Below are 25472 nucleotides of genomic sequence, written 5' to 3'. Positions count from 1 at the left end.
ACCAGGTGACAATGCAACAAAAAAGACTGCACGATGGAGGTGAATGTTGAACCGATTGTAACGAATTATTTTGAACCAGAAACAATTTTCTGGTCAATTTTTGCATTTATGTGGGTGATGTACGTCTGGGAAACCTATCTCAGCCATAGACAGGTAAATCTAATGGATTGATTTAGCTTAAAACATCGATCGTATGTTGATATCATTTGCATGTTTGCGAGTGGTGCAAAATTCGGCAACCTAACATGCATGTACACATGAGTAAGCTTAAAATAATTTTAGTGTATAGTGTACACACTCAAATATCTCCTCAGAGAAAGACATGGATTCCTGGCAAAGCTAGAGACAATTGATTGCATTCAAAAGTAAACAGAACTGATCATTTGGCTCCAACTTGGGAGTGTTGTGTAGTATCTCTACAGAAACAGAAACAGAAACGAATTCATTGCATCAAAAAATGTTGCTAATTTTTAAATTTACATCAGCCTGGGGCTGGGCAGCAAAATTTTAGACTGTCCAAAACAGGCAAATCTTGCTCAAAAGATACAGTAGACTCATTGAAATAACTTTCATCCAAATTTCAACATAACAGAATAAATAAAATTTTTAAATTGCACCACTGTCCGACCGAAAAACGATAGCAAAAGCACTCTAGCATCGAATGCGTAACTACCATGTGCAAATTCAAAGCTAGAGTTCTTGAGTAAGTTTCACATTGTGACCAATAATATCAATAGTCATGATAGTACGGCACCTGGGTCAGTCCATCTCAAATCACCTAATGTAGGTATGTGAGCATTCCTTACCTGAGCATGCGCAATATTCAGCCTCTCTCAGCATAGGGAAATCGCGCACCCGGCGCCATTTTGAAAATTCGTTACCGGTAGTAAATTTTACGGCGATGTTTTTGAAAAAAAATTTGGGGGGAATTAGATCGAGTTAAAAGCAGTTCCAAAGCTTACAAGGTCAAGTCAAAAGGTTGAACTTGATCATAACCCGGAAGAGGTCAGATGATTCGCACGTGGTCGCGGCAAATTTTGGCGACTTTCTAGTGGGTTTGAAAGTGACGATTTTTTTCGGAAATTACTCTCCAAATATCTAAATAACGGAGTTGAGCGGTAAGTTAAAAGGAGCACGCGGTGAATAAAGGTAGTTTTTTGTACATAAAAATGTTTGGTTTGATGAGATTGGATGGATGCCTTGCGCAAAAAGTGAGTGAACTGGGGACTTTGTGTAGTACTGAATTGCGACTTTTGCCAGTGAGTGAACATGTTTAACCCGGCATGGTTTATGATACTAATTGAATGGGCTCATGCTGTGGATGCTGGGATAGATTCTCATTCTGTGCCGACTTTGAGTCGGGGGAAGAAGCAAATTTGGACCTTTCCTATTCCTATCCCATCATGCATAGCGCTAGCAGATTTTTGCTATGATAGATGCATGAATGACTGTGGGCACATCGGGTATGATGGCCGGGGGCGGTGGACGGACGGACACATGCCGTTTTTGGCCATTTTCCTATTTGATTTTCTAAATGTTCAAATTGATTGGGGCGTACTCCTATGACGCCACGTCATGGGGGGTCATACTTGACTGGAGTGATTCTGATGATCAAGTGAACTGGCCCTCGAGTTTCCGCAATGATCTTGGAATAGGGAGCATCGCCAGCCAGTGCTCCAAAGGGTGCCTGTTCAAAGACAAAACTTAAGCTGGGGAAGGGGTGGGGGTTCATACTTGAGCAGGAGTGACCCCATTCTGATGATCAAGTGAACTGGCCCTCGAGTTTCCGCAATGATCTTCGAATAGGGAGCATGCGCCAGCCAGTGCTCCAAAGGGTGCCTGCTCAAAGACAAAACTTAAGGTGGGGGAAGGGGCAGGGGGGTTCATACTTGAGCAGGAGTGACCCCATTCTGATGATCAAGTGAACTGGCCCTCGAGTTTCCGCAATGATCTTGGAATAGGGAGCATCGCCAGCCAGTGCTCCAAAGGGTGCCTGCTCAAAGACAAAACGTGAGCTGGGTGAAGGGGGGGGGTTCATACTTGAGCAGGAGTGACCCCATTCTGATGATCAAGTGAACTGGCCCTCGAGTTTCCGCAATGATCTTCGGAATAGGGAGCATCGCCAGCCAGTGCTCCAAAGGGTGCCTGCTCAAAGACAAAACTTAAGCTGGGGAAGGGGTGGGGGTTCATACTTGAGCAGGAGTGACCCCATTCTGATGATCAAGTGAACTGGCCCTCAAGTTTCCGCAATGATCTTCGAATAGGGAGCATGCGCCAGCCAGTGCTCCAAAGGGTGCCTGCTCAAAAACATTTTACTGGGGAGGGGGTGAATGCATCAGCTACTGCTTATAATAATTAAACATTTTAAAGGGTGCCCCCTCAAACAAATTACCCCCCCCTTGTATCAGTGAAAAGGTGTACTCGGGTGGGTAGTATCAAAACCGTGAGTTTTTCAATGACAAAAAAAAAAAAAAAATAAGACACTTCAACACAAATTTCATCTTTTTGAATAAGTTTTTCTTTATTTATGCATTTGGTGTTGGCCCTCACTGTGGTTTCCCAGGGACTGCCTTTTGAGGAGAGCAAGAGCAAGAGCAATCGCTCTCTACTGCTCTCCTTAAATCGGATATAGGAGAGTGATTTTTAGATTTCCTTAGTTGACCATTCTCTCATTACATTTTATTGTAAATGTTCTAAACAGCTCTTGAAGGCTCTAGAAGAGCTATTTAATGCTCTCCTGCAAATTCCAAAAGACAGTCCCTGGTTTCCATCCTCTGTCAAACCTGGAATCTGCATCAGAAAACAGAAATAAAACAAAATGTTACTCATACATGTTCATTTGTATATTAGGGGCTATCATTTTCATGGGGCTCCCAAATTTACAAAAAGTCAGCATCAATAAAATTAAAATTGCGCCCCCCCTATTTCGGCAACAAAATTTTATGACCCCCCCCCCCACCACCCACTGATACACCTTACACGTACCCCTGAAGAGGCTAAAATTGTATTCAGTTTTTTTGAATAAGATAAACACACTATCTGTGGTCATCTTGCGTCTCCCTGCATTTTGGTCATCAAAAATTTTATGACCCCCCCTATTTTTCTTTCCAAAAAATTATGACCCCCCTGTATATTTGGGACCCCCCTTCCAAAGAAAATGATAGGCCCTTATGTTCACATCAATACAAATTCAATCAATCTAGGATTACATTTACAGTTCAGTACCAGTAAATAGCAAGACAGTGCTTGTTTCTTAAAATTGTGTACTCACAATGCACAGTATAGGCCTATAAGCATTTTAATATGTGCATGCACAAAAAGTTTGTACAGGAAATTGGCTGAAAAATTGAGCCATTCAAATTAGCATATCTCCGCAACCACATATCGTATGACATTCATTTATGCCTCATCAGTTTTCTTTCATTTAGCTCTTTAATATGAGATTACTTTGATGAGAATCAAAAAAAGTTCAATTTTTTTGGTATTATACCTACCTAATGGGTTGGCTGGTCACCCTCTCAGATTTTGTTTAAAATCACTTATATCATAGCCCTATGTGCCAAATGAACACATTTCAAACGGTAGGTCTCTACTCCTTGTCATTTCCGAGAACCGGCCTATTGAAAATTGGGTCAGACCCCCCTTTTTGGGCACGCGTGTCGCGACATTAATTTTCTTCCGAGTTTAGACATTCATATCTTCCCCTAGGGGTAAGCTACAGGGCTACAAATTGGAATCTAGGGTGTCTTTGACCCAAATAACCAGATTCTGGACTCATAAACAATGTATCTCACCCCATTTGATGATATAGACATATAAAATGCATGTTCGTGTTGGCCTTTATGACATATTCCTGTTTTTGACCCCCTCCTCTTCATCCTAGATGTCAGACATCATCTATATCTAGGTTCAGGTGTGACCCCCTATAGCAGGGTAGACCACTCATTGGCTTAATAAAAATTTCACAGGGGCTCAAAGATGACTCCTCGGCCAAAAGACCCCCCGCTCGTGACCCCATTTGACCTTGTGGAAATAATCCACCATAACCAAACTCACAAATTCAAAATACTTGCATGATGTTCCTCTGTACCAAAAATCTTAGTGGTGTCAAGCTATCTTCATGGTTAAATTAGTGTTTGAATCTCTCATTGAAATACACAGTAAATTGATGAACTTTGCATTTTGGGAATTAGAACATTACTGTGTATTTCAATGCGATCTCCAAACAGTCATTTAGCCATGAAGATGGCTTGACACCACTTTGATTTCTGGTACAGAGGAACATCATAGAAGTATTTTGAATATGTGAGAGTTTGATTATGGTGGGTCATTTCCACATAATAAAATTTGGGTTGGTATTTTGTGTGTATTTCAATGGGAAGTGGACAAATTGCGTCAAAAAACATCAAATATTCAACGAGCCATAACTCAGAAACGACAAGGAGTTGAGACCTACCGTTTGAAATGTGTTCATTAATTTGACCCATAGGTCTATGATATAAGTGATTTTAAAGAAAATCTGAGAGGGTGACCAGCCAACCTTTTCTGAAAATTAGGTGAGTTGATATGGAATGACTCACCTGTAAATTGTATAAGGGCCAGAGCCAAAAATGGTCATCACTCAACCTAAAATTTAGAAATTGTCACATGAGTGAATTTCTCCTCTGGTCTAATAGATACTTAACAAAGAAATATGAATCGGCAAAAAAAAGTAAAATTTGCCCGTCAATTTCGGAATCCAAGCAATAAAATACACACGCAGCGCCCTCTCAGTGTGGCGGGACGGAATTGTTAAATTTAATGTTGCTACATATTTAAAAAAGATAGGATTTTTTTGTTTATAAATGGTATTATAAAGGTCTTCTGTAGAGACAATTTCAGCACTAAAAAAAATGTCAGTGGACTTTGCAAAAATAAAGAAATAAATTAAAATATACATGTGTAAAATTCCGTCCCGCCACATTTTGAGGTGATTTTTTTACGTTTCGGAAGGGACGAAAAAAAAATTTTAGTCAAAACTTTCCAAAATATCAACTATTATGGTAATACACATTCCTGAGTACACAAAAATTGAATTCATCAACTTTGCTAGACTCAGAGCCATTTAAACTTCTTCTTTTTCAGGCCTTTTGTGGTAGGATGCCAGCAATAATTCTATTTTCAGGGTCTGTGGTGTAAAACATGGCCCGCCACATTTTGAGATGATTTTTCTAAGTTCAGGAAGGGATGAAAAATTTCTTTCTCAGTCAATATTTTGCAATAATTTTTTATTGGAAGTGAAAGAAAAGACAATTCTGGGCGTGCGTCATGAATTGGGGTAGGCCTATAGGAAAAGGTGGCGGTGTTACATTTTTTCAGGACATTCTATACCAGATCTCAAAAATGGAGAGGGATACTGAAGTAGTTTTGGTCTCATTTTGTTTCTAATTTATCTAGCTAACATTTTGGAACGTAACAACTTATTTATTTATTTATTTATTTATACCATTCGGCCCGTGGGCCTGGCACAGCCCAATATTGCAAAAGCAATAAATTAAAGGGAGGCCAAAACATCAAAACATCAAAAATAAATAGATAACTTAAACCAAAAACACAGAAAAAACAAACACCAAACGGAACTGGCTAGCCAAGATGGGCACGAAGGGCTGACTTGAAGGAATACAGCGATTTACATTGGATAATGTCCTCAGGGAGGTAGTTCCAGAGTGTCGGAGCATAAGGGTAAAAGGATTTTTGGCACAAGGTCAGGCGACGGAAAGGAGGAACGATGGCTTGGGAGTTCAGGTTACGGAGTGAAGGCCGGGGTGAGGTTTGTAAGGGTTAGAAGAGGAGGAAAGATGATGGAGGATCTTATACAGGTGACAGAGAGTAGCAAAGTCCCTGCGTTTGGAGAGCAAGGGAAGGTCAGACTTCAGGAGAAGGTCCTCGTGGCTGAGATTCCAGGACTGCAAGATAACCCTGGCGGCGAAACGCTGACAAGCCTCAAGGCGATTGGTCAGGGTAGTGTTTAAAGGATGCCATGTGACACTACCATATTCCAAGATTGGGCGAACAATCGCAAGATAAAGGATGCGACGGGTGCAGATGGGAGCACTGGAGAATACCCTATGGATAAAACCAATTGTGCGACGAGCTTTCTTACATATATGGTCGATGTAAAGAGACCAGGAGGAGAGACTGTCAGAAATCAAAATACCAAGAAATTTAGCTGAGGACACCCTCTCAATAACTTGGTTGTCGAGGTAAAGTTTCATGTCCGGGTAGGGGTTCTTTTTGGTGGTGATAACCATTGCCTTTGTCTTGGAAGCATTGGCAGAGAGATGGTTGTTAATGAACCAGCCGTGGATGGTGTTGATATCAGCTTGGAAGTCAGACAGGTCAGAAGAATGAGAAAGAGGCTTATAGAGAGTAGTATCATCAGCGTATAGGACCAGAGAGTCCCGCCACATTGACATGATTTAAAAAAATTAATGAGCGTACTATAAAGAGGGGGGTGAATTTTATAATTCCTTCCATAACAAAAGAAGGATAGTTGAAGTTAATACCAATGTTTATAGAAACAAATGTTTTATCCCAGTACTTTTGATAAAAATTCAACAAATGTACTGTGTTCACAAATACATGAAGTTTATCATTCCGTCCTGCCACATCAATGAATTTGTGTTACCGTGGCAACATGTTGATTCTTTGGACTATTTTTCTTGTGTCTGAATGTAGTCTGTAACTTACTTGTTTATAATAAGAACATGAAGAATCCATAAAATAAATAGTCGCAGAGCTACAATTTAAAAGGTCTATCAAAATTCCGTCCCGCCACAAACAGGAATTTTGGCTGTGGCCCATAAGCCCTTTCGCAATTTCGGAAAATTGCAACTGCGCATGCTCAGACATCGTCACACAGTTCTTCAACGAGAGATAAACACGAGGAGGCTGCAGTGCGTTTCCAATGCGGTGAACTGTGCCGTTTGCATAAAAACATCTTGTACTGGAATTATGCCGATTATTTTGGACATCTTTATTTCTTCATGATGCATTGTATTTGATTAAATATTGATATCATGAAGAAATAAAGACAAAATAAATGGCAAAATCCCAGTACAAGATGTTTTATGCAAACGGCACAGTTCACCGCATTGGAAATGTACAGTAGCCTCATCGTGTTTATCTCCAGTTTTATCGGCAAATATTACCCATGATGCACCATGATCTGAAATTGCGAATGGGCTTATTGTTTTTAAATTTTGAATTACAGATTCAAGTGTACAAGAACACCACAGAAGTGCCTGGACCCTTGAAAGATGTATTGGACTCTGAGACACTGGAGAAAGCTCGTGTGTACGCCCTGGACAAAGAATCCTTCGGCTTTTGGCATGATTTATATGGTCAATTTGAAAGTTCAGTAAGTATTGCGGAGTTTGTGAAATGGTGTCTGTATGTGTAACTCGCAAGTCGCAAATTGAATGTCCAAATGTGTGCGCCCTCCCAATTTTTAAACTTATAGTTTTAACTATGCCCTGTATTTGAGAGAATTTGACGGGTCACATACATCCCGATTACACTGCGGAATCGCAACATCCACGTACATCCATTCGGTATATTAAGCAAATATTGACTGCTTTATATTCAGGACATGTTTAAAATTATAGGCCCGAAGTGATCTCAAAACCATGCTATATGACGGTATGAGTATGATACTCAGCTGTGCCTCAGGTCACAGCATGGTTTTGAGATCACCTTGGGCCAATAATTGCCTCTCATAACAGTCAATATTTGTATAATATTGTATGGGTTACTAATTACTATGAAGGTAAGGTGAGGCCCACTTGCTTAAAAGTGGACTGACAATTTGGATTAACCCCTTGCATAGTTCTGCCATGTTGGGTAGAAAAAAACTGGTAACATACATGAAGGAAGAAATACGTCACTTTACACAATGTTATATGACTCGTTCAATTCCCATTCATGCATGCTGCCAGATTGAGGCTCTATCTTCAAACTTGATGACCATGCAAGAAGTGAATAGACATCATTACATTTGTTGATGTGTTTTGTTTTGCAGGTAATTTTAGTGATTGGTGCTATTCCATACCTGTGGCATGTAGCTGGCCAAGTGATGTCACATTTCGACTATGGATCAGAATACGAGGTATTTTGAAATTTTTATCTTTTTTCTAAATATTGATGAAAACATGTGAAAAAAGCAGTCTATAATTAAGCTAAAAATTGCACATAATGGTGTATATTTTTGTTTAAAACAAATATTTTGAAAAAATGAAAAAAACTTCCCTAAGTTCATGTCTCTTCTTCATGAAAAGCTACTAACATTTTTTACTCTGAACCGATTTTTTTTATCTTATCACACAAAAAATTAGGGTGAAAAAGTGAATTTTTGTGATTTGTTCAAAAACTCAAGATTTTTGAAAATATCTGACATCATCATGGGATTCCTTGACTCGTTTTCCTTATTCCTTTCCAAAAATGTATAGTTTTATATACTTTGGACATATAATTCAGAAATAACTAGATATATTGCATCCTTAGTAAGGCTGCGAAGTCTAGCCGTGACCTTGAAATGACCTCTGATGACCTGGAAATGACCTTCACCACATATTTTGCATCATATCCACATAACGTATACTAATTTCGATTCAAATTGAACACACTTTGCAATTTGACCCTTTTGACCTTTGGTTGACCTCTGGTGACCTTGAAATGACATCCATTATATTTTGAATCATATCAAGATCACATACACTAATTTTCATTTAAATTGGACAAACTTTAGAACTTGACCCCTTTTGACCTTTGGTTGACCTCTGGTGACCTTGAAATGACCTCCAATATATTTTGAATCATATCAAGATCACATATACTAATTTTCATTTCAATCGGACAAACTTTAGAATTTTACCCCTTTGACCCCAAAACAGACCCTCCTCCATGTTTAAGCCAAATCTGATTACAATCGTATATGAACATAATGCTAGAGCCCTTTTGGCATTATTCGGATGATCACAGCACGTAATATGCAGAAAATATTGAATTTTAAAGTGATTTTCAGTAATCAACCATTTTTGTCCCCTGTATGACCTTGAACTCAAAATCTGTGAGGACCCCATAGACACCAACTAATGTCAATGCATATGTGTCAGTCGCATCTCTGTACCATAGAATCTGTAGGAAAAGAAGCATTTTGAAGGTATTTGGTTATGTGCGGAAATACCACCTTAATGACCTTTGACCCCAAATCTGTGAGGACCCCATAGGCCCGGCTATAGCCAAGGTCAATGTATAAATCTCATTACTGTACCATGTAATCTGTAGGAGAAGAAGCATTTTTTTTTTATTTTACATTTTAGCCAAAATTACTCATGCATGACGTTTGACCCCAAATGGGTCATGTCAAATGTAAAGGCTGGGGTAGTGGAGCTTGTGCCCAAGTTTGGTCATAATCGGTCAAATAATAAAGGAGCTAGAGCAAATTATGTTAAATGTTGACAGAAAGAAGAAGAACTAGACTTAGCTGTGGTCTAAGACCACGAACACAGCCGTGTTTTGACCCCTAATGACCTTTAACCCCAAAATATATGACAACGCCCATAGACATTGGCTAATGTCAATGCATGGGTGCACGTGGCACAACTTTGCTATGTTATTTGTGGCAGAAGGGCATTTTGAAGGTTTTTCGTCTCAGACCGGAAGTGACCCCTTAATGACCTTTGACCCCAAATAAAAAATACCACGTATGAATTGGGTAACCACAATTCATGTGTGAACATACCGTTACTGTCCTATGTTTTTCTTAGCAAATACAAAATTTTGAAGGTTTTTCGTTTTATACCGGAAGTGACCCCTTAATGACATTTGACCCCAAATCTGTGAGGACCCCATATACACTGGGTAATAACAATTCATGTGTGCAAGTGGTGTCACTGTCCTCGTAATTTGTGGGAGAAGAAGCATTTTAAAGGTATTTCGTTTTATACCGGAAGTGGCCCTTAATGACCTTTGACACTAAATAAAAAATACCACATATACACAGGGTAACTACAATTTATGTGTGAACATATCTTTACTGTCCTATGTTTTTCTTAGCAAATAAAAAATTTTGAAGTTTTTTCGTTTTATACGGAAGTGACCCCTTAATGACCTTTGACCCCAAATCTGTGAGGACCCCATAGACACTGGATAATAACAATGCATGTGTGCAAGTGGTGTCACTGTCCTACGTACTCTGGGAGAGAAGAAGCATTCTGAGTTGAAATCACGTTTTTGACCTCTATGACCCCTGCGTGACCTTTGACCCCACGAGTGTCATATGACATGTAGGGGCATGATCAATGATGGTTGTGACCAAGTTAGGTCAAAATCGGTGTAAGCATGTAAGTGCTAGAGCAAATGTAGTGGTCGGCAGAAAGAAGAAGAAGAAGAAAGAAAGAAAGAACCTGTAAGAAAAAGACACAGCCGTGACTAACGTCCACGGCTGTGTAAGAAGAAGAAGAAGAAGAAGAAGAAGAAGAAGAAAGAAACTACTGGGAAACAGGAGTCTAGCCGCCGCTCGGCTAGACTAATGATGCTCGAAAAGTTCCATGTTCTCTCTCCCCTTACTCTGGCTTTAACAGATCTGAGCATCTGCTCACATCCATTCAAACCAACTCCTTGTCAATTGGTCAGTTTAAATCTACATGTAAGTCTTTCATCAATTTCAAGTGGTATAATAATTTTCATCGCTTAATTTTGCCTTCTACTCTCTGTACAAATGTTTGATTGTATTCAAGGGGAAAATAAACAGGCTCTCAGGCCTTTTTACCCACCGGTTACCGTGAAATTGCTCCCGGTTAGACTCTTGTTTAAAACTTTACTTGTTACTTTTTAATCTTTTTTTATTCAGATCACTCAGTCATTAGTGTTTCTATTACTGGCCTCCATATTTAGCATCATCACCGGCATGCCATGGACGGTGTACAGGACATTTGTAGTGGAGCAAAAACATGGGTTTAACAACCAGGTAAGATATGCAAAGCATGCTGGTACATCGATACAACTAATAATTTCAAGGTTGCAGGTTCATATCCAAGCACTATTAGGTAAAGGGGATGAACCAGTGTTCACGGTCCGAAGTACCCATCTCTCTTTTGAAGCGATTGGGTCAAACTCCTCTATAAAATGTTGCTGGGTGGGGTCGCTTCACATCCTCCACATTGAATATGGCTTTTACCCATTTGTACACCATGACTTCTCTCTAGTCCGAAGGGTCGCTAGTCCGAAGGGTCGCTAGTCCAAAGGTTCTCTAGTCCGAAGGGTCGCTAGTCCGAAAACCAAATTAAGTTCACTAATCCAAAGGTTCTCTAGTCCAAATATAGAATACAGGTTAGGGTTAGGGATATCGAGCCTTATTTTATATTCGGATTAGAGAACCTTACTTATTATTCAGACTAGAGAACCCGATATTCTGACTTTTTTCAGAATTCAGACTAGCGAATGGTAAATTACGCGTTCGGACTAGCGAACCTTCGGACTAAGGATCCCTTGGACTAGGGAACCTTTGGACTAGAGAGTTGTCCCCTTTGTACACCTGGGTGAGGAGAGGCAATGGGTGAAGAGCCTTGCCTAAGTGCACAACATGTTGATGCCGCAGGGATTCAAACCCACGACCTGAATTGGTTCTTGCGAAGCCAAAAATTAAGTTTCTGAACTTTTTGACTAACTACTCTGTGTATTAATTTTGTTTCCTTCCAGACACCAGGCTTCTTTGTCAAGGACCAAATCAAGAAGTTCATCGTCACTCAGCTCATAGCTATGCCTATCACTGCTGCTATGTTGTATATCATTAAGATGGGTGGTCAGTACTTCTTTATATACACTTGGCTGTTCACTCTGGTTGTGTCACTGGTAAGCATCCATTTGATCATGGGTTTGTAATTCAAACACAATTTAATCTCCTCCGTCACCGGTTTGATTCTGCTTACTCCGCACGAACCATCTACCAATGATAACATCATTTGCCCTTTTTGATTGGCTGAAGTCTGTAACAAAACATCATCTAGCACGACTTGAAACACAGCTTTTAATATGTTAATTGGCTACTTAATATTTACGAGCTGTGACCACAGTCACATGGAGTTTTTATAATACCATTTAGACCTCTTGTTACATACTATCAATCAAAATCAGTGACTGGAAATTTCCTGGATGTATCATTCTTGTTATATCTTTATAGCCAATCAGAAACGGTGTTATATGTTAAAATTGGTTGGATGGTTTGTATGGAGAGCAGAGTGGAATCAAATAGGTGGCGGAGGAGACTAACAGAACTTGCAACATTAGCAAATTGAAGTAGTAGGATCAGTAAATGAAACAAGAGCGTAACTTGAACATATGTATTTTTAGAAAGAAGAAAGAACAATTCCAAATTAACTGGAAACAGGGAAACTAGGGAAATTAAGTAAGTAATCAAGGGGACAATTATAAATTGCAAGTAGGTTCAATTTATATTTTTGGCAATATTAAGGCAATAGAACCAAATTAGTTTGATCTCTCGATCAAACATTGCTGCTTGGTCGATCCTTGTTATTTACAAATATCACTACGTTTCACTACCTGAAGAGAATTTATTAAAAATTGAATTCCCTCCTGAGGATGGTATCTGTCAACGAGTTGACCAGATCACAAGGCTGTCATTATAGCTAGAGGCAGTATATAACACAAATGGGTCAATGAGTTATATAAAAATGACATTGTGTGGTATTTGGTTCCCAGGATGTGAGTTTTGACTGATGCAATTTGTGGTTAAATGTTGATCCCTGACTACAAGAGTTATTACCGTTAATTTGGTTGAAAAAGGAGGTGACACATGATCAAATCTCCAGGTAACAAAACGTAATGTCAATTAATTAGCTAATTATTAATTGGTATAACCTTTATCTTTGTACGTAATGCATTGTCCAATACAATTTTACCATTACTTCTGATAAAGTGTACAGTAGAACAATTTTGTCTTTGAAGTTCAAACAGTAGTTGCTTATATGGGTTATTCCAGTTGAAATCCATACCCCTACGGAAGACATGACCTTAACTTTCCACCCAGGAAATGTAAATTTCGAATAGGGATATTTGAATGGGTGACCCCATTTGAAATCTTCACCCCCTGTGAGGGAGATTAAGGCCATGTCTTCCATATGGGGTGTATGGATTTCAACAGGAACAGCCCAAATGTGCAGTAATATGTGCCTATCTATTGCTTCTTCTTTGTAGGTTCTCATCACAGTATATGCTGATTACATAGCTCCATTGTTTGACAAGTATGTGCCGTTACCAGAAGGAGAGCTGAGATCTGAAATAGAAGCATTGGCTAAAAGTATAGAGTTCCCACTCTATAAGCTCTATGTAGTCGAAGGTATGCTAATGTTGAATTACTGATTATGTATGTTTGTTTGTTTATTTGTTTGTTTAAATGCATGGTTGGTCCGTGCAGAGACACACTTGGCTTCTGATGGGTCCAGGCTCAAACAAAATGGTGGTCAAGCCAGGCTAAAAAGCTTATATAAGCATGCTGTAAGTATGTGGAAAAAAAGAGAGAAATAAATTTGAAAATAAAGACCAAGGAAAAGAAGGCCACTCCCAACAATCAAGAGCACAATTTTACTGTCAGCCTTCTAAAAGCTTAAAGTCCAAGCTTGCCAATGGTATGCCACTTATTGGTTTTTACCCAACCAATAACACTGCAATGCAGTAGGTAATATGATACCTTCACGCCACTCAAATATACCAGTTTTGTGGGGGTAATAGAATAGGGTTAATCCAATCTCAAGTGCCATTGAGGCATATGGTGAGGATAACTGTAAGAAAGTTTTCCCTCAGAGAATTTTCAGAATCGGGGCTTATGCATTAAAAAGAATTTACCAACTTGCCCTATTATCAAGACTTGACCAGTAGCTGTGCCATGAACTTGCATTTGGTGACATGTCTACTTGACAGCATGTCTAGTATAAATGAAGAATTAAAAAGACTAGTTTGTGTATGATGTCCTGTCAACCAGACCAAAAATGCCGTACTGCGCAAGTCAGCAACCAAATCATGCTGTGCCTTTGCCCTGACGTCAGATGCAAACTAGTCTTTTTAATTCTGTCTTCAATTATATTACATTAATCTTTTATGTAAAATCTTACCTAAAGGCCTAGTTGTGCTAGTTGTGAACCAAATCAACTGGCAGGGTGTAAATTCACCTGTATCGTCGAGCAAAATGCTCCACATCATATTAGACATTTTGCTTACACAAATTTCAGCTTGTATAGCAGTTTTTACTATGTAAAATCATATACCAACTTTGACCTCATGAAGAATGAACAGAAAATTGCTATGCAAAATTTTCAAACAAATTCCCTGTCAACTGGTCCATTTGTGGTGATACACAGAGTTGAGCTTATAAGCTCTAAAACAAACCAGTCCCATCACATATTTGCACAAGAAGTAGATCACACTAGCTGATTCTCAGAATTTAAAGCATCTGGATTGTGGCTAAGATATTTTTTAGTGCTGGGTGGCATTTGATGAAAATCTTGCATATTTGGCAATTTGTTGCCAAATTGACCAAATTCTTGACTAATTCAATAAAATTGGCCTCTAAGTGGTGGGCTCCAGTGTTAAAATCGATGCTGAGTGGCGGGTTCCAAAACTAAGTTCTGTCACCCACCACCGCCCACTGTAGGTACAACCCTGGAAAGAAGTAAAATGTAAAGTTGGGACACAAAACTGCCTCCTACATGTACTTGATATTTTACAAGAAAGAAGGGGCTATCATTTTCTTCGAAAGGGGGGTCCCAAATATATGGGGGTCATAAATTTTGGAAAGAAAAATAGGGGTGTCATAAAATTTTGATGACCAAAATGTAGGAGTCACAAGATGACCACAGATAGTGTGTTTATTTTATTCAAAAATACTTATTTAAATACAATTTTAGCCTGTTTATGTGTTAAGGTGTATCGGTGGTGGGGGGGGTCGCATAATAGGGGGTCGCAATTTTATTGGCGCCAACTTTTAGTCCCCTAAAACATCCAGTATGATAACATGTAGTAAGGTGTCATTCATTTACAGGATTCAATTTCTTTGATTGTTTTCAGGTTCCAAGCGTTCATCCCATAGCAATGCATACTTCTATGGATTCTACAAAAACAAGCGCATAGTGCTGTTTGACACTCTACTGGAGGACTACACACCTGCAGATGAGAAAAAAGAAGAGGTACGCTTCTTGTCTTGCCTGAACTGTGTTATGAAGTAGACTTGATGCAAATTATCATACAGGGATGTGCCTCATTTTTGGGCCTCAGGATATACAGGCTGGGAAATAAGGGGCTACTTTGTAAAAAGTTAGCCCCTGGTTCACGGGATTTTACAGGGAACCAGGGGCTATTTTCAATGAATCGCGGGCTATTTTGAAAGCACATAATTACTGATATTTGACAATGTTTAATATTATAGATGCCTTTATAACCAGATGAACAAACAGGTAAAGAATGCAAGAAATAACCTATGAACAAAATGCACAATTCTGATTAATAGTCAAAATGACCATTACTAGGGCCAGGGTCAGTTTGAACAAAATAGGTTGTCCTAGTCACAGGTATTTACTTGATTGAGAACCAGGGGCCTTTGGGGACTTTATGGGAGCCAAATGACCCCTGGCCCCCACTTTTTCCCCCAGCCTGTGGATATAGCAGTGACCCCCTTCTTGGTCAATATTTGGTATAAAAATGGGTGTTTTTTGTTTTCAAATGTTTCTAAAAAATTTTTCCAAATTACAAAGATGTAGGTAGATGTCAAACCTGGATCAAAATTCTTAACATTTGTTTGTCAATAATGTATGTGCACCAAAAGAGTCCTGTCCTGATTGGCCAATTAAATCATGTTATGAAATAGCTTGTAATATAGGTGCCTTGTTTGCTAAACAAGTAATGTCTCATTAAATTACCCTGGTGTGATGAATGCCACATCACTCCACTGGTTGCCAGAGTTAAAATTCACCAACTCAAATTTCTCGGCCATATACTGCATCTTGAAGATGACGAGCCTGTGAAAGAATAATGCCCTTATATTCCACCACATGGGAAGAGTAAACCGGGATGGCCACGCACACTGTACTTACAGTATGTCCAGCACCTCCTGGGAGATACTGAAGGCATGCTGCAGCCAAACAAAATTGTTTCGCTTGCCCAAGATCGCCATAGTTGGAGAAAGCTTGTAGTTGCCTGCTCAGCAGCCGACTGATGATGATGATGATGAATGCAATGAACATAGCACGTGAACTAGATTGTTTTGAGTATGGGGCAGCCCTCGAATTAACCCACGGCACCCATGGCATTTTGCCGCCGTAATGCCCTCAAAATATGTCCTTTACCCAAGGCAGTCACTTGCTGTGCCCTATAATGAAATTGCCGTCGGTGCCCCAGCCCTGCCCCCTCATTATCAAATCATCTATCTATGTTTGTGTGTGTTTTTTTTTCACTTTTGAGAAATTGCCTTGGTGGCCTTCTCAAATTTTCAACAGTTGCCATGATGCCCTCTTGAAATATTACAAACTGCTGTGCTGCCTTGCCTTTTCAGTGAAAATCCAAGGCTATTATCAACTTCAGCTGCAACTTGCCCTAAAAAAGTTGCCGTGCCCCTTCAGATCCTTAATTCGAGGGCTGGTATGGGGACGAGATGGATATACTTGGTTCCCAACCTGAATAGCTTATACAGTAATTGAGGAATTTACCAACTTTTGTGGATACTATTTATTTATTTATGCAGCTCCACAAAATTTAATTGCTAATTTTAGTTTTGATAAAAATAACATTTTGTTTTAGTTATCATTTCTTCAAGCCTTTACTTTGATCCTGAGACTATACCATTTTTCGCCCTAATGTGGCAGTGACGTCAACGGGTTGAGGCAGCTGTTTCTTGCGTGCATCTATACGGCATCTTTAATTGCATGCATATGTACACCAGCACTTTGAGCGATTTGAAACTGTACCCAATGAAATGTGCATTGACATCACTGCCACATCAGGGTGAAAAATTACATAGTTCAGGTATACTAGTCTCAGCTTTGATAAATGTTCATTAAAAATCAATTATTAAAGACACCTGTGCCCCTGTGTTTCTAAATTGGCTCCAGAAAACCTGCCATTCATTCAAAAGCAGTTCCTGAAGTTTCCCTATTTGATCAAATCTGTTTTTGAAAACCACCGTTGCATTTGCATCTGTACCAACATGAATGTTGTGTCCATTCCCCATTCATGTTTGGAAGATTTTGTAAACTTTATAATTCTTCCCACATTACCAAATTTTGTTTTTGAAAATCTTGTATCAATCGTTAATTTTGCAACATTATCTTACTATAGGAAACAAAAGAAACGGAGACCAAAGAAGATGTAGAGGATGAAACTAAAGAAGAAACAGAAGAAGCAAGTGGCGAAACAAAGGAGGAGACAAAGGAAGAAAAGAAGAAGAAAGGATGTAATAATGACGAAGTCTTGGCAGTGTTGGCTCATGAGTTAGGCCACTGGAAACTGAACCATAATCTGAAGAATATCATTATAGGACAGGTAAGCGTATTGAACCATGAAAGTGTATTGTCTTTTGGAGGGGATGTTATAGGATGTTGGAATTATGAAGTATTTTGTAAAAGTAAGTCATAATCTGAAGAATATCATTATAGGACAGGGGAGTGTATTGAACCATGAAAGTGTGGTTGTCTTTTGGAGGGGATGTTATAGGTTGTAGGAGTTAGGAAGTCTGTTTTGATTTGACTCAAGATTAGAGATAATGTAATCAACCATAATCTGAAGAATGTATTATTGGATGTGGAAGTTTATTGAACCATGAAAGTGTGTTGTCTTTTGGAGGGGATGTTATAGGTTGTAGGAGTTAGGAAGTCTGTTGTGATTTGACTCAAGATTAGAGATAATGTAATCAACCATAATCTGAAGAATGTATTATTGGATGTGTAAGTATATTGAACCATGAAAGTGTGTTGTCTTTTGGAGGGGATGTAGGGGATGAGGTTGTAGTAATCATGAAGTCTTTCTGTAAAAGTAAGTCATAATCTGAAAAATGTCATTATAGGATGGGTAAGAAATAAGTATATATTGAACCACGAAATGTATAGTCATTTGGAGGGGATAATTTAGGTTGTTGGCTTTAGGGACGTCTATATTATATGGACTCATGAGCTTAGACATTAGGACGTACAGCAGATTTTTGAAAAATACTCTTTGTACGATTGGGATAGGGAATATGATGTGAACTATGAAAATATCTGGTCCCAAAGACCCCTCTTTTTAAATTGTGTCAATCTTAAAGAGATTTTCAGTATCAGTGTGGTCAGTAAAAATGGTCCATCTTTTTGCCTAGTCAGAGTTCAGGTAAACCAGAAAGTAAAAGGTTAGAATCAGAATTGTCTTGGACGGAATTTTCCATTGTTTTTATCTGCCGAAGTATGAAAACATTGCGGCCCCAATTTCATGTGTTTGTGAATACAACATTTGTTTCAAGGGGAAACATTGTTTTCAGCAACTTTGAGGAACTTCTATACATCAAATATCCTGGAAATGTCGCAGATGTGAAAAGATATGGATCTTTTTGCAATCCCCATTTCCCTTGAGAGCAGGTGTTTTTGCAGCAGATATTCAAGTAGCAAAATCGGGAGGAGCACCCCAACCAAACAAAGTTGGAGTACCCCTCTGTTCACATCTGAAAAATGGAGGGCAAAAGGGCTGGGCATACACTAGGATCCACAACGTGCTCATCTATCAGGGCACAGTTTTTTAACCCCAATACATTTGTATATTCATTGAATGACCTCTGAAAATTTGGGTACAAAAACTCATACCCTGCAACTTCAGGTCAAATTTTGCACTATGATTGTTGAATGTTTAATTAGGTTTATTATTGAACTATGCAATTGGAATGAGGCCATTGTGGTCCATAGTGATACATACATGCACTAATATGCCGAGTACTTCCCCAGCAGCCGGGTAAAAGCACTAATGTCGCTACCAAACTCAAGGTGAGATGAAGTATCAAGAAATGAGAAATAAATAACAGTTTTTATTTTCACTTTTTTTTCTTCAGGTGAACCTGTTCCTGTGCTTCTTCCTATTTGCCTTGTTAATAGAGAAAAAAGTGCTGTATGAAGCATTTGGGTTCTATGACAGCCAACCAGTATTACTTGGACTGGTTATTATATTCCAGTTTGTTTTCTCACCGTATAATGAGGTATGTAAAAGCAATTCACTATACCAAGATAAATCTCTTCCATCTAACCTAGGGGTACCAACAGTCTGACCACAGAGTCTATAACAGCCATCTACAAATTGTGGGACATACCGTATTTCCTCGAATAGTCACCCCCACCCCCCTCAAATAAACGCCCCCACCACTTTTTTCAACCAAGATGTTTAAAAAATGCCGGTATTTCCATGCTATCTTGTGTAGTAAGCTTACCAAGTTGCTCACATGGTCGATAATAGCAGCAATAATTGGCGAAAATCTGCATCGGAAACCTGGAAGTGAACCAAAAGTCAGTGTTTCTAGTTCATAGTAGGTCATTTTAGCGTGACTTTTAAGCTTACCTAATGTTTTTAACTGGAATTGTCATGCTAAAAATGACCTCTAATAAATGCCCCCCGTTTGGAAAATGCAACGCCCTGGGGCGTTTATACGAGGAAATACAGTATGACATTTTGTGATGCAACAGGTCTAAAAGAAGTGACAAATTTTATATTAGGCCCTAATAGAGGAATAAAATCGGAATCAATTTATTTGTTCATTTTGCTTCACTTATTGAAATAAGACTCCCATGGCGACTCATGAAAGGCTAAAATGCATTTATGGTCAGGGGCACAAACCAGTAAGCCTGTCTTCCTTGCTCATGTTTTTGATAAAAAAAAGCTAGGCGACATCCACCTCCTGCCATTTTTAACGGTGATCAATATTGCTATTATTGTACTCTTATATTTGCACCAACAAATATTTTATTTGACATACTTATAAAAGGTGGGTGACCTGATTGACAGCCCCATATCCTCCCCCTTCAATTTTAGTGCATCAAAATACAGATTTTAGTATCACATAAAATACAGGTCATATTTTTTAGTTCAACCCCAGTGAAATTTTAAGCCTGATAAATTTTTTGTTTAGGGGTCAGTCCATGTCAAAACAGACTGAGTGTACACCCACCCTCTTGGATTTTGCTCTCCTTTGGCTCAGGGGTACCTTTCATGGACCCCTAGGTGAGGTCACAAGAAAAAAATTCAAATTCAATTTCGTTTCCAAATGGCGGGCCATCTAAGTTTGGCGACCTTGACCAAAATTGGGAATTTAAGGTGTCCAAATGACAAAGCGCTCTCTTTGAGAGGCATTTTCTTCTTAATTAAATCAGTTGTGACCCTCTTTTTGAATGTGGTCACTCACTGGCTGTGTCTGAAATGCCTAATGCCAAAAAAGATTGATTTCGAATTTTGTTGGGATTTCAGGGGGGTCAAAATCAGCACTTCGTACTGTTCAATCAAATTATCTTTGATTTTGAAGGACCCATGATAATGTCACAGTGCTCTTATAGGTCCTAATTATGTTCAGAATGGATTAACCATGTGCCAATGTCTATGAGCAATTCAAAAAAAGAGAAATTTCTAGACCCCCTACAGAATTTTAGGCCCCCTAAAGTGGTTCAGCCACAAATGGCGCTTAAAATCGGCAAATTTTGACACCTAATAACTTTAGGTGTACACCAGATATGAATTTCTAGTCTTTTGCATCTGAAAGAAAGTAGTCTAATGTTACTAGGAACATAAGATTTGTTTTGTATTTTTTTTGTTTTGATACTAAGTTGATGGTCCCAAAATCCCAATTTTGACTAATAATGTACAGGTTATGGGTACAAAATGTCAATTTCAACATACCCTTTTTTCTATTTTTGATCACTTTATAGCAAATTGTCTTATTTATCCTGTTATTACATAGTTAACAACGTCCGATTTTGGTGATTTTGGTGTCTATTTATGTTTTCTTGCATGAGAAATACAACTACACAACTTAAAAAACTGTACAAGGAACCAATGACCTCCTTACAATATGGATGCTTTTGGCAACCATGTTGCAAAAGAGGGTCATCGGTTCCTTGTATAGTTTATTAATTTGCTTAGTTGTATTTCTCATGCAAGAAAACTATATAATAAATTACCAAAATCAGGCGTTGTTAACTATGGTCAGAATCAAAAAGGTCGTTGACCTATGAACATTTTTGGAATCCTCATGACCATACGAGTAATTTGATATATTACTTGACATAATTGGGAGCATTCTGAAAATTTGACCCCCATAACCTGTACTTTGCATGTGCATCGTTGCCAGGAAGTGCATTTTGACCCGTTAAAAATCCATACAGAGGATTAGAAAGTAGTTTTTCTTATTACTTGACTCAAGAGCAACTTGAAATATCAGGATAAATAATACAAATGGCTATAAAGTGATCAAAAATATAAAAAAATATCATACTAAAATTGGCATTTTGTACCGTATCCTGTTTGCATGGTATTTTAGGCAAAAGTGACTATTTTTGAAAGCGTCAACTTAATACTAAAACACAAGAAATACAAAACAAATCTTATGTTCCTAGTAACATTAAACTACATCCTTTCAGATGCAAAAGACTAGAAATTCATATCTGGTGTACACCTAAAGTTATTACGGGTCAAAATTTGCAGATTTTAAGCGCCATTTGTGGCTGAACCACTTTAGGGGTGGCCTAAACATCTGTAGGGGTCTAGAAATTTCTCTTTTTTTGAATTGCTCATAGACATTGGCATATGGTTAATCCATTCTGAACATAATTAGGACCTATAAGTGCACTGTGACATTATCATGGGTCCTTCAAAATCAAGATAATTTGATTGAACAGTATTACGTACAAAGTGCTGATTTTGACCCCTCTGAAATCCCAACGAAATTCAAATCTATCTTTTTGGCATTAGGTATTTCAGACACAGCCAGTGAGTGACCACATTCAAAAAGAGGATCACAACTGATTCAATTAAGAAGAAACTGCCCCTTAAAGAGACCACTTTGTCATTTGGACCCCTTAAATTTTGGTTGAGGTCGCCAAACTTTGATTGCCCGCCATTCATAAACGAAATGGAATTTGAATTTTTTCTTGTGACCTCACCTAGGGATCCATGAAAGGTACCCCTGAGCCAAAGGAGAGCAAAATCCAAGAGGGTGGGTGTACACTCAATCTGTTTTGACATGGACTGACCCTTAGGTGGTATGACCTAATACATATTAGATTGGTGGTTACCTCCCTGGAAGTTGTGCACTGTTCTATGGGCCACTGTGACACACATTTATGCCAGAGCTACTAAACTCACAACTTTGAATAACAATGTTTAGGTGACCAACCTCAATGCGAGGTAGAATACACCATGTGTAACAATTAGATCAGCCACCTTTAATATTAAAGATAATCATTAGTATTGTGTAGTTCAAATCATATTTCTCGCATTGCCCTCTTCCACATCTTTCCTTTACCACCTCTTCTACAGTTGTTATCATTCTGCATGACGGTACTAACCAGGCGGTTTGAGTTCCAAGCCGACGCCTTCGCCAAATCCCTACACAAAGCCGATAAGCTGAGATCAGCACTGGTCAAGCTGCACAAGGATAATCTAGGGTTCCCAGTGGCCGATTGGCTCTATTCTACCGTACATTACTCGCATCCACCGCTGCTAGAAAGACTAGCTGCATTAGGCAAGACGGAGTGATTTAGATCATCTTTGGGCCAACTTCAGGAAGACTTGCAACATGTCAGAAGTATCCACAGCTTTCTTAGGGCTTCATACTGTAATGCTGGTTTCATACTTTTCTGCCACTTGCGGCTTTGCCACTCTGTAGATGATTTTGCTTCGCTGCGTATGCAGTCGCACCAGAAATGCTAGCAGTGACCAGCGGCAAGCCAATATGTCGATCAGTCCACCACTTTGCCCAATCGACAGCACTGCTGGGAGTTGAATTCAAGTCGGCTCGGAGCTGTGCCGCTCTGACATATGAGAACAAAATAAGATTTTGGAGCTGTGCTTAGCGGGAACAGTGGCTTTCAGAGTCATGCCAATGCCACTTAGCGGTGTGCCGTTTGACTTGCAGAAAAGTGCAAGGGGCATGATAACCGTCATGCCGCTCAGCAAGCAGCAGAAGTATGAAACCAGCATAAGTTTGATAGTGATGTCAGTGCTCTTTTGTGGACGCTCTGCAAATGTGCCGGCAAACCACTCTTGTATCTGTAGGTAAAATATACAATGCTCCCAAACTGGAGCCAGGTATATACACTCTGTGCGATTAAATTTACATGCTCGACATGATACTGCGCCCAGCGAAATACGCACTTGCGTCACTACCAAACTTCAGGTGAAACAAAGTATAATGATGTGTTTACTGCCTTTAAAGCAGTAACAAATTGTTCAATGGACACAGAGCTACATATGTGCATAAATTAAAGTGATACATTGATAATGAGTAATAGTTTGTTCGCTTATAATTGGCAACAAAAATGCACTCATAACATCATGTATTGATATAGAATGGTGTAGGTACAGTTCATTGCTACTTGCTTCTTGCATGATTGGCGCACGCTTATGTGAGTTTATGCCAGTAATTTATGTAAGTTAGTAAGTTATCAATCTTTATTGACACACACAGTAATAAAAACCGAATAATTTTCGTCAATTATTAGCCGAACAAACTATACAACACCTGTTACATTATAATATTGTCACATTATCAGTGGATGCAGCATATAATAGCATTGGCTTGTGGGTACATGTGTACTCCAAGGTGACACGTTGGTATCAATGTGTCACAGTTGTGTTAAAATGTTGATGTTACCCCATCAAGGAAGCGAAAAAGATTATCCAGATGAGTTTGATGTGGCTGACTGGTTCTCCTCTGGTGTGCAAACACCTGTAAGACTATCTGCATTTTAATGGAACTTGTGACAATGATAGATGCAAGAATGCATTCTGGGGAGACATTTTCATGGGGAGGGTATTGCAAAGACATCCTATTGACCCAAAATTACTAAACTTGAGAAAATATATGTGAAGTGGGTGAAAATTTGATCTGAAACAGACCTAAAAAGCTAAAGAGAGATACATGGCACAAATATGGGTCTTATGGGTCAGGTTTACTCTCTTCCCACCAGTCAGTATGCTAATGAGTGATAATTAAATACAATATAACGCAGACACTTGATATGCCTAAGAAGATTTTGTACGCTTCCCACAATGCAATACTTCCATTTTAATTCTCTGTACTGATTTGCTATATAGTGCTACATGGGTCGACAGTGACAAAAAGAACCTTAGTAAACAGAGCACATCCGGCCAGATCTTGCAAAATGTGTATTAATTTTCGTGACAATGGACCCATGTTTAGCCACTATTCGTAACATGAAAATGAAGGGAACCTGCACAAAGTAATAAGAGTGTCATTTGCTGTAACTAGGTGATGCATCATGTTGCAAAGGATTCTGGGAAGGGTAAGATATCTTCTTAGTAAATGCCATTGTTTCATTTTGTAATGTACAAGTATTAATGTTCATGTACTGTATAAGTGGTAATTTTCGCGTACAGTTATTTTTGCGATTTGGAGTGAGAGACACATTTTCGCGAAAGTTATTTTCGCGATTGCCCAGTCCTTCCCTATACTTGTAATACATTATTGCATACATTCGCGAGTTGTTATATTCGCGGCTGGAGCTCTAGTCGCGAAAATAAAACCCTCGCGAAAATTACCACTTATACAGTATATACCTTGGACCAATTTCTGGAAGTCTTGTAACATGTCACATGTGTCCAAACCTATAAGTATACAAGGATAAAGTGGCCAATGGTTGTCTTCTGGGGCTGATGCATTGGTTGGCTACTACATGTTTGTCTTTTTTCATAATAGCTAGGAATAAATACCAGGCTCATTTCACACGGAGGTCACTTCAAATCATCCCAAAGTCACACAATCATCCCAAAGTCACACAATCTTGTACTGTTCTCTGTATTCCTAATCCATATGACTTTGGGGATTATGTGAAGTGACCTCCACTTTCTTCCTCCTTAATAGTGCTGGCCTTATACATGTATGTATGAGTATTAGCGCACTGTGTACAGACAAGCTGTACTTATTTTTACTCTGGAACCTAGAGTACATTGTGTAGATGAGTGTATTTTTTAAGAACAGTCAACAGTACCGGGATGATCCCCTGCTCTTTTCGAATAGCCTGTGACGTTCTTTAACATGCACACTGCATTAATGTCAAAAATACATGTACAAGGGACCAACAGCTTAAAGTGCCCTCCCAAGCACTAAGCAAGTAGAGTGAAGTGCCTTGCTCAAGGACACAAACAGCCAGCCGAGCTCAGGCGGACCTCGGATTTGAACCTGTGAC

General features: G+C 39.0%; 1 protein-coding gene across 1 annotated transcript; it reads left to right on the top strand.

Moving 5' to 3' along the window:
* The first annotated feature begins 8 nt into the window (after positions 1-8).
* Positions 9-25043, top strand: LOC140141154 (CAAX prenyl protease 1 homolog). The gene is made up of 10 exons (XM_072162947.1): positions 9-153; positions 7253-7399; positions 8060-8146; positions 10892-11008; positions 11740-11892; positions 13255-13396; positions 15121-15239; positions 17383-17586; positions 19115-19258; positions 22582-25043. The coding sequence occupies exons 1-10, from the start codon at positions 34-36 to the stop codon at positions 22798-22800; spliced, it is 1452 nt and encodes a 483-aa protein (XP_072019048.1). The 5' UTR covers positions 9-33; the 3' UTR covers positions 22801-25043.
* The last annotated feature ends 429 nt before the right edge of the window (positions 25044-25472 follow it).

Source organism: Amphiura filiformis, chromosome 19, assembly GCF_039555335.1.
Source record: "Amphiura filiformis chromosome 19, Afil_fr2py, whole genome shotgun sequence".
NCBI lineage: Eukaryota > Metazoa > Echinodermata > Ophiuroidea > Amphilepidida > Amphiuridae > Amphiura > Amphiura filiformis.
This window is presented reverse-complemented; position numbering and strand designations above follow the sequence as displayed.

What these genes read in the sequence shown, in the direction of transcription:
- LOC140141154 (XM_072162947.1), top strand. Translation starts at nt 34, where the DNA reads ATGGAGGTGAATGTTGAACCGATTGTAACGAATTATTTTGAACCAGAA. An exon ending in TCACTCTGGTTGTGTCACTG is followed by an intron (nt 11,893 to 13,254) that starts GTAAGCATCCAT and finishes TCTTCTTTGTAG; the next exon opens with GTTCTCATCACAGTATATGC. An exon ending in TAAGCTCTATGTAGTCGAAG is followed by an intron (nt 13,397 to 15,120) that starts GTATGCTAATGT and finishes GATTGTTTTCAG; the next exon opens with GTTCCAAGCGTTCATCCCAT.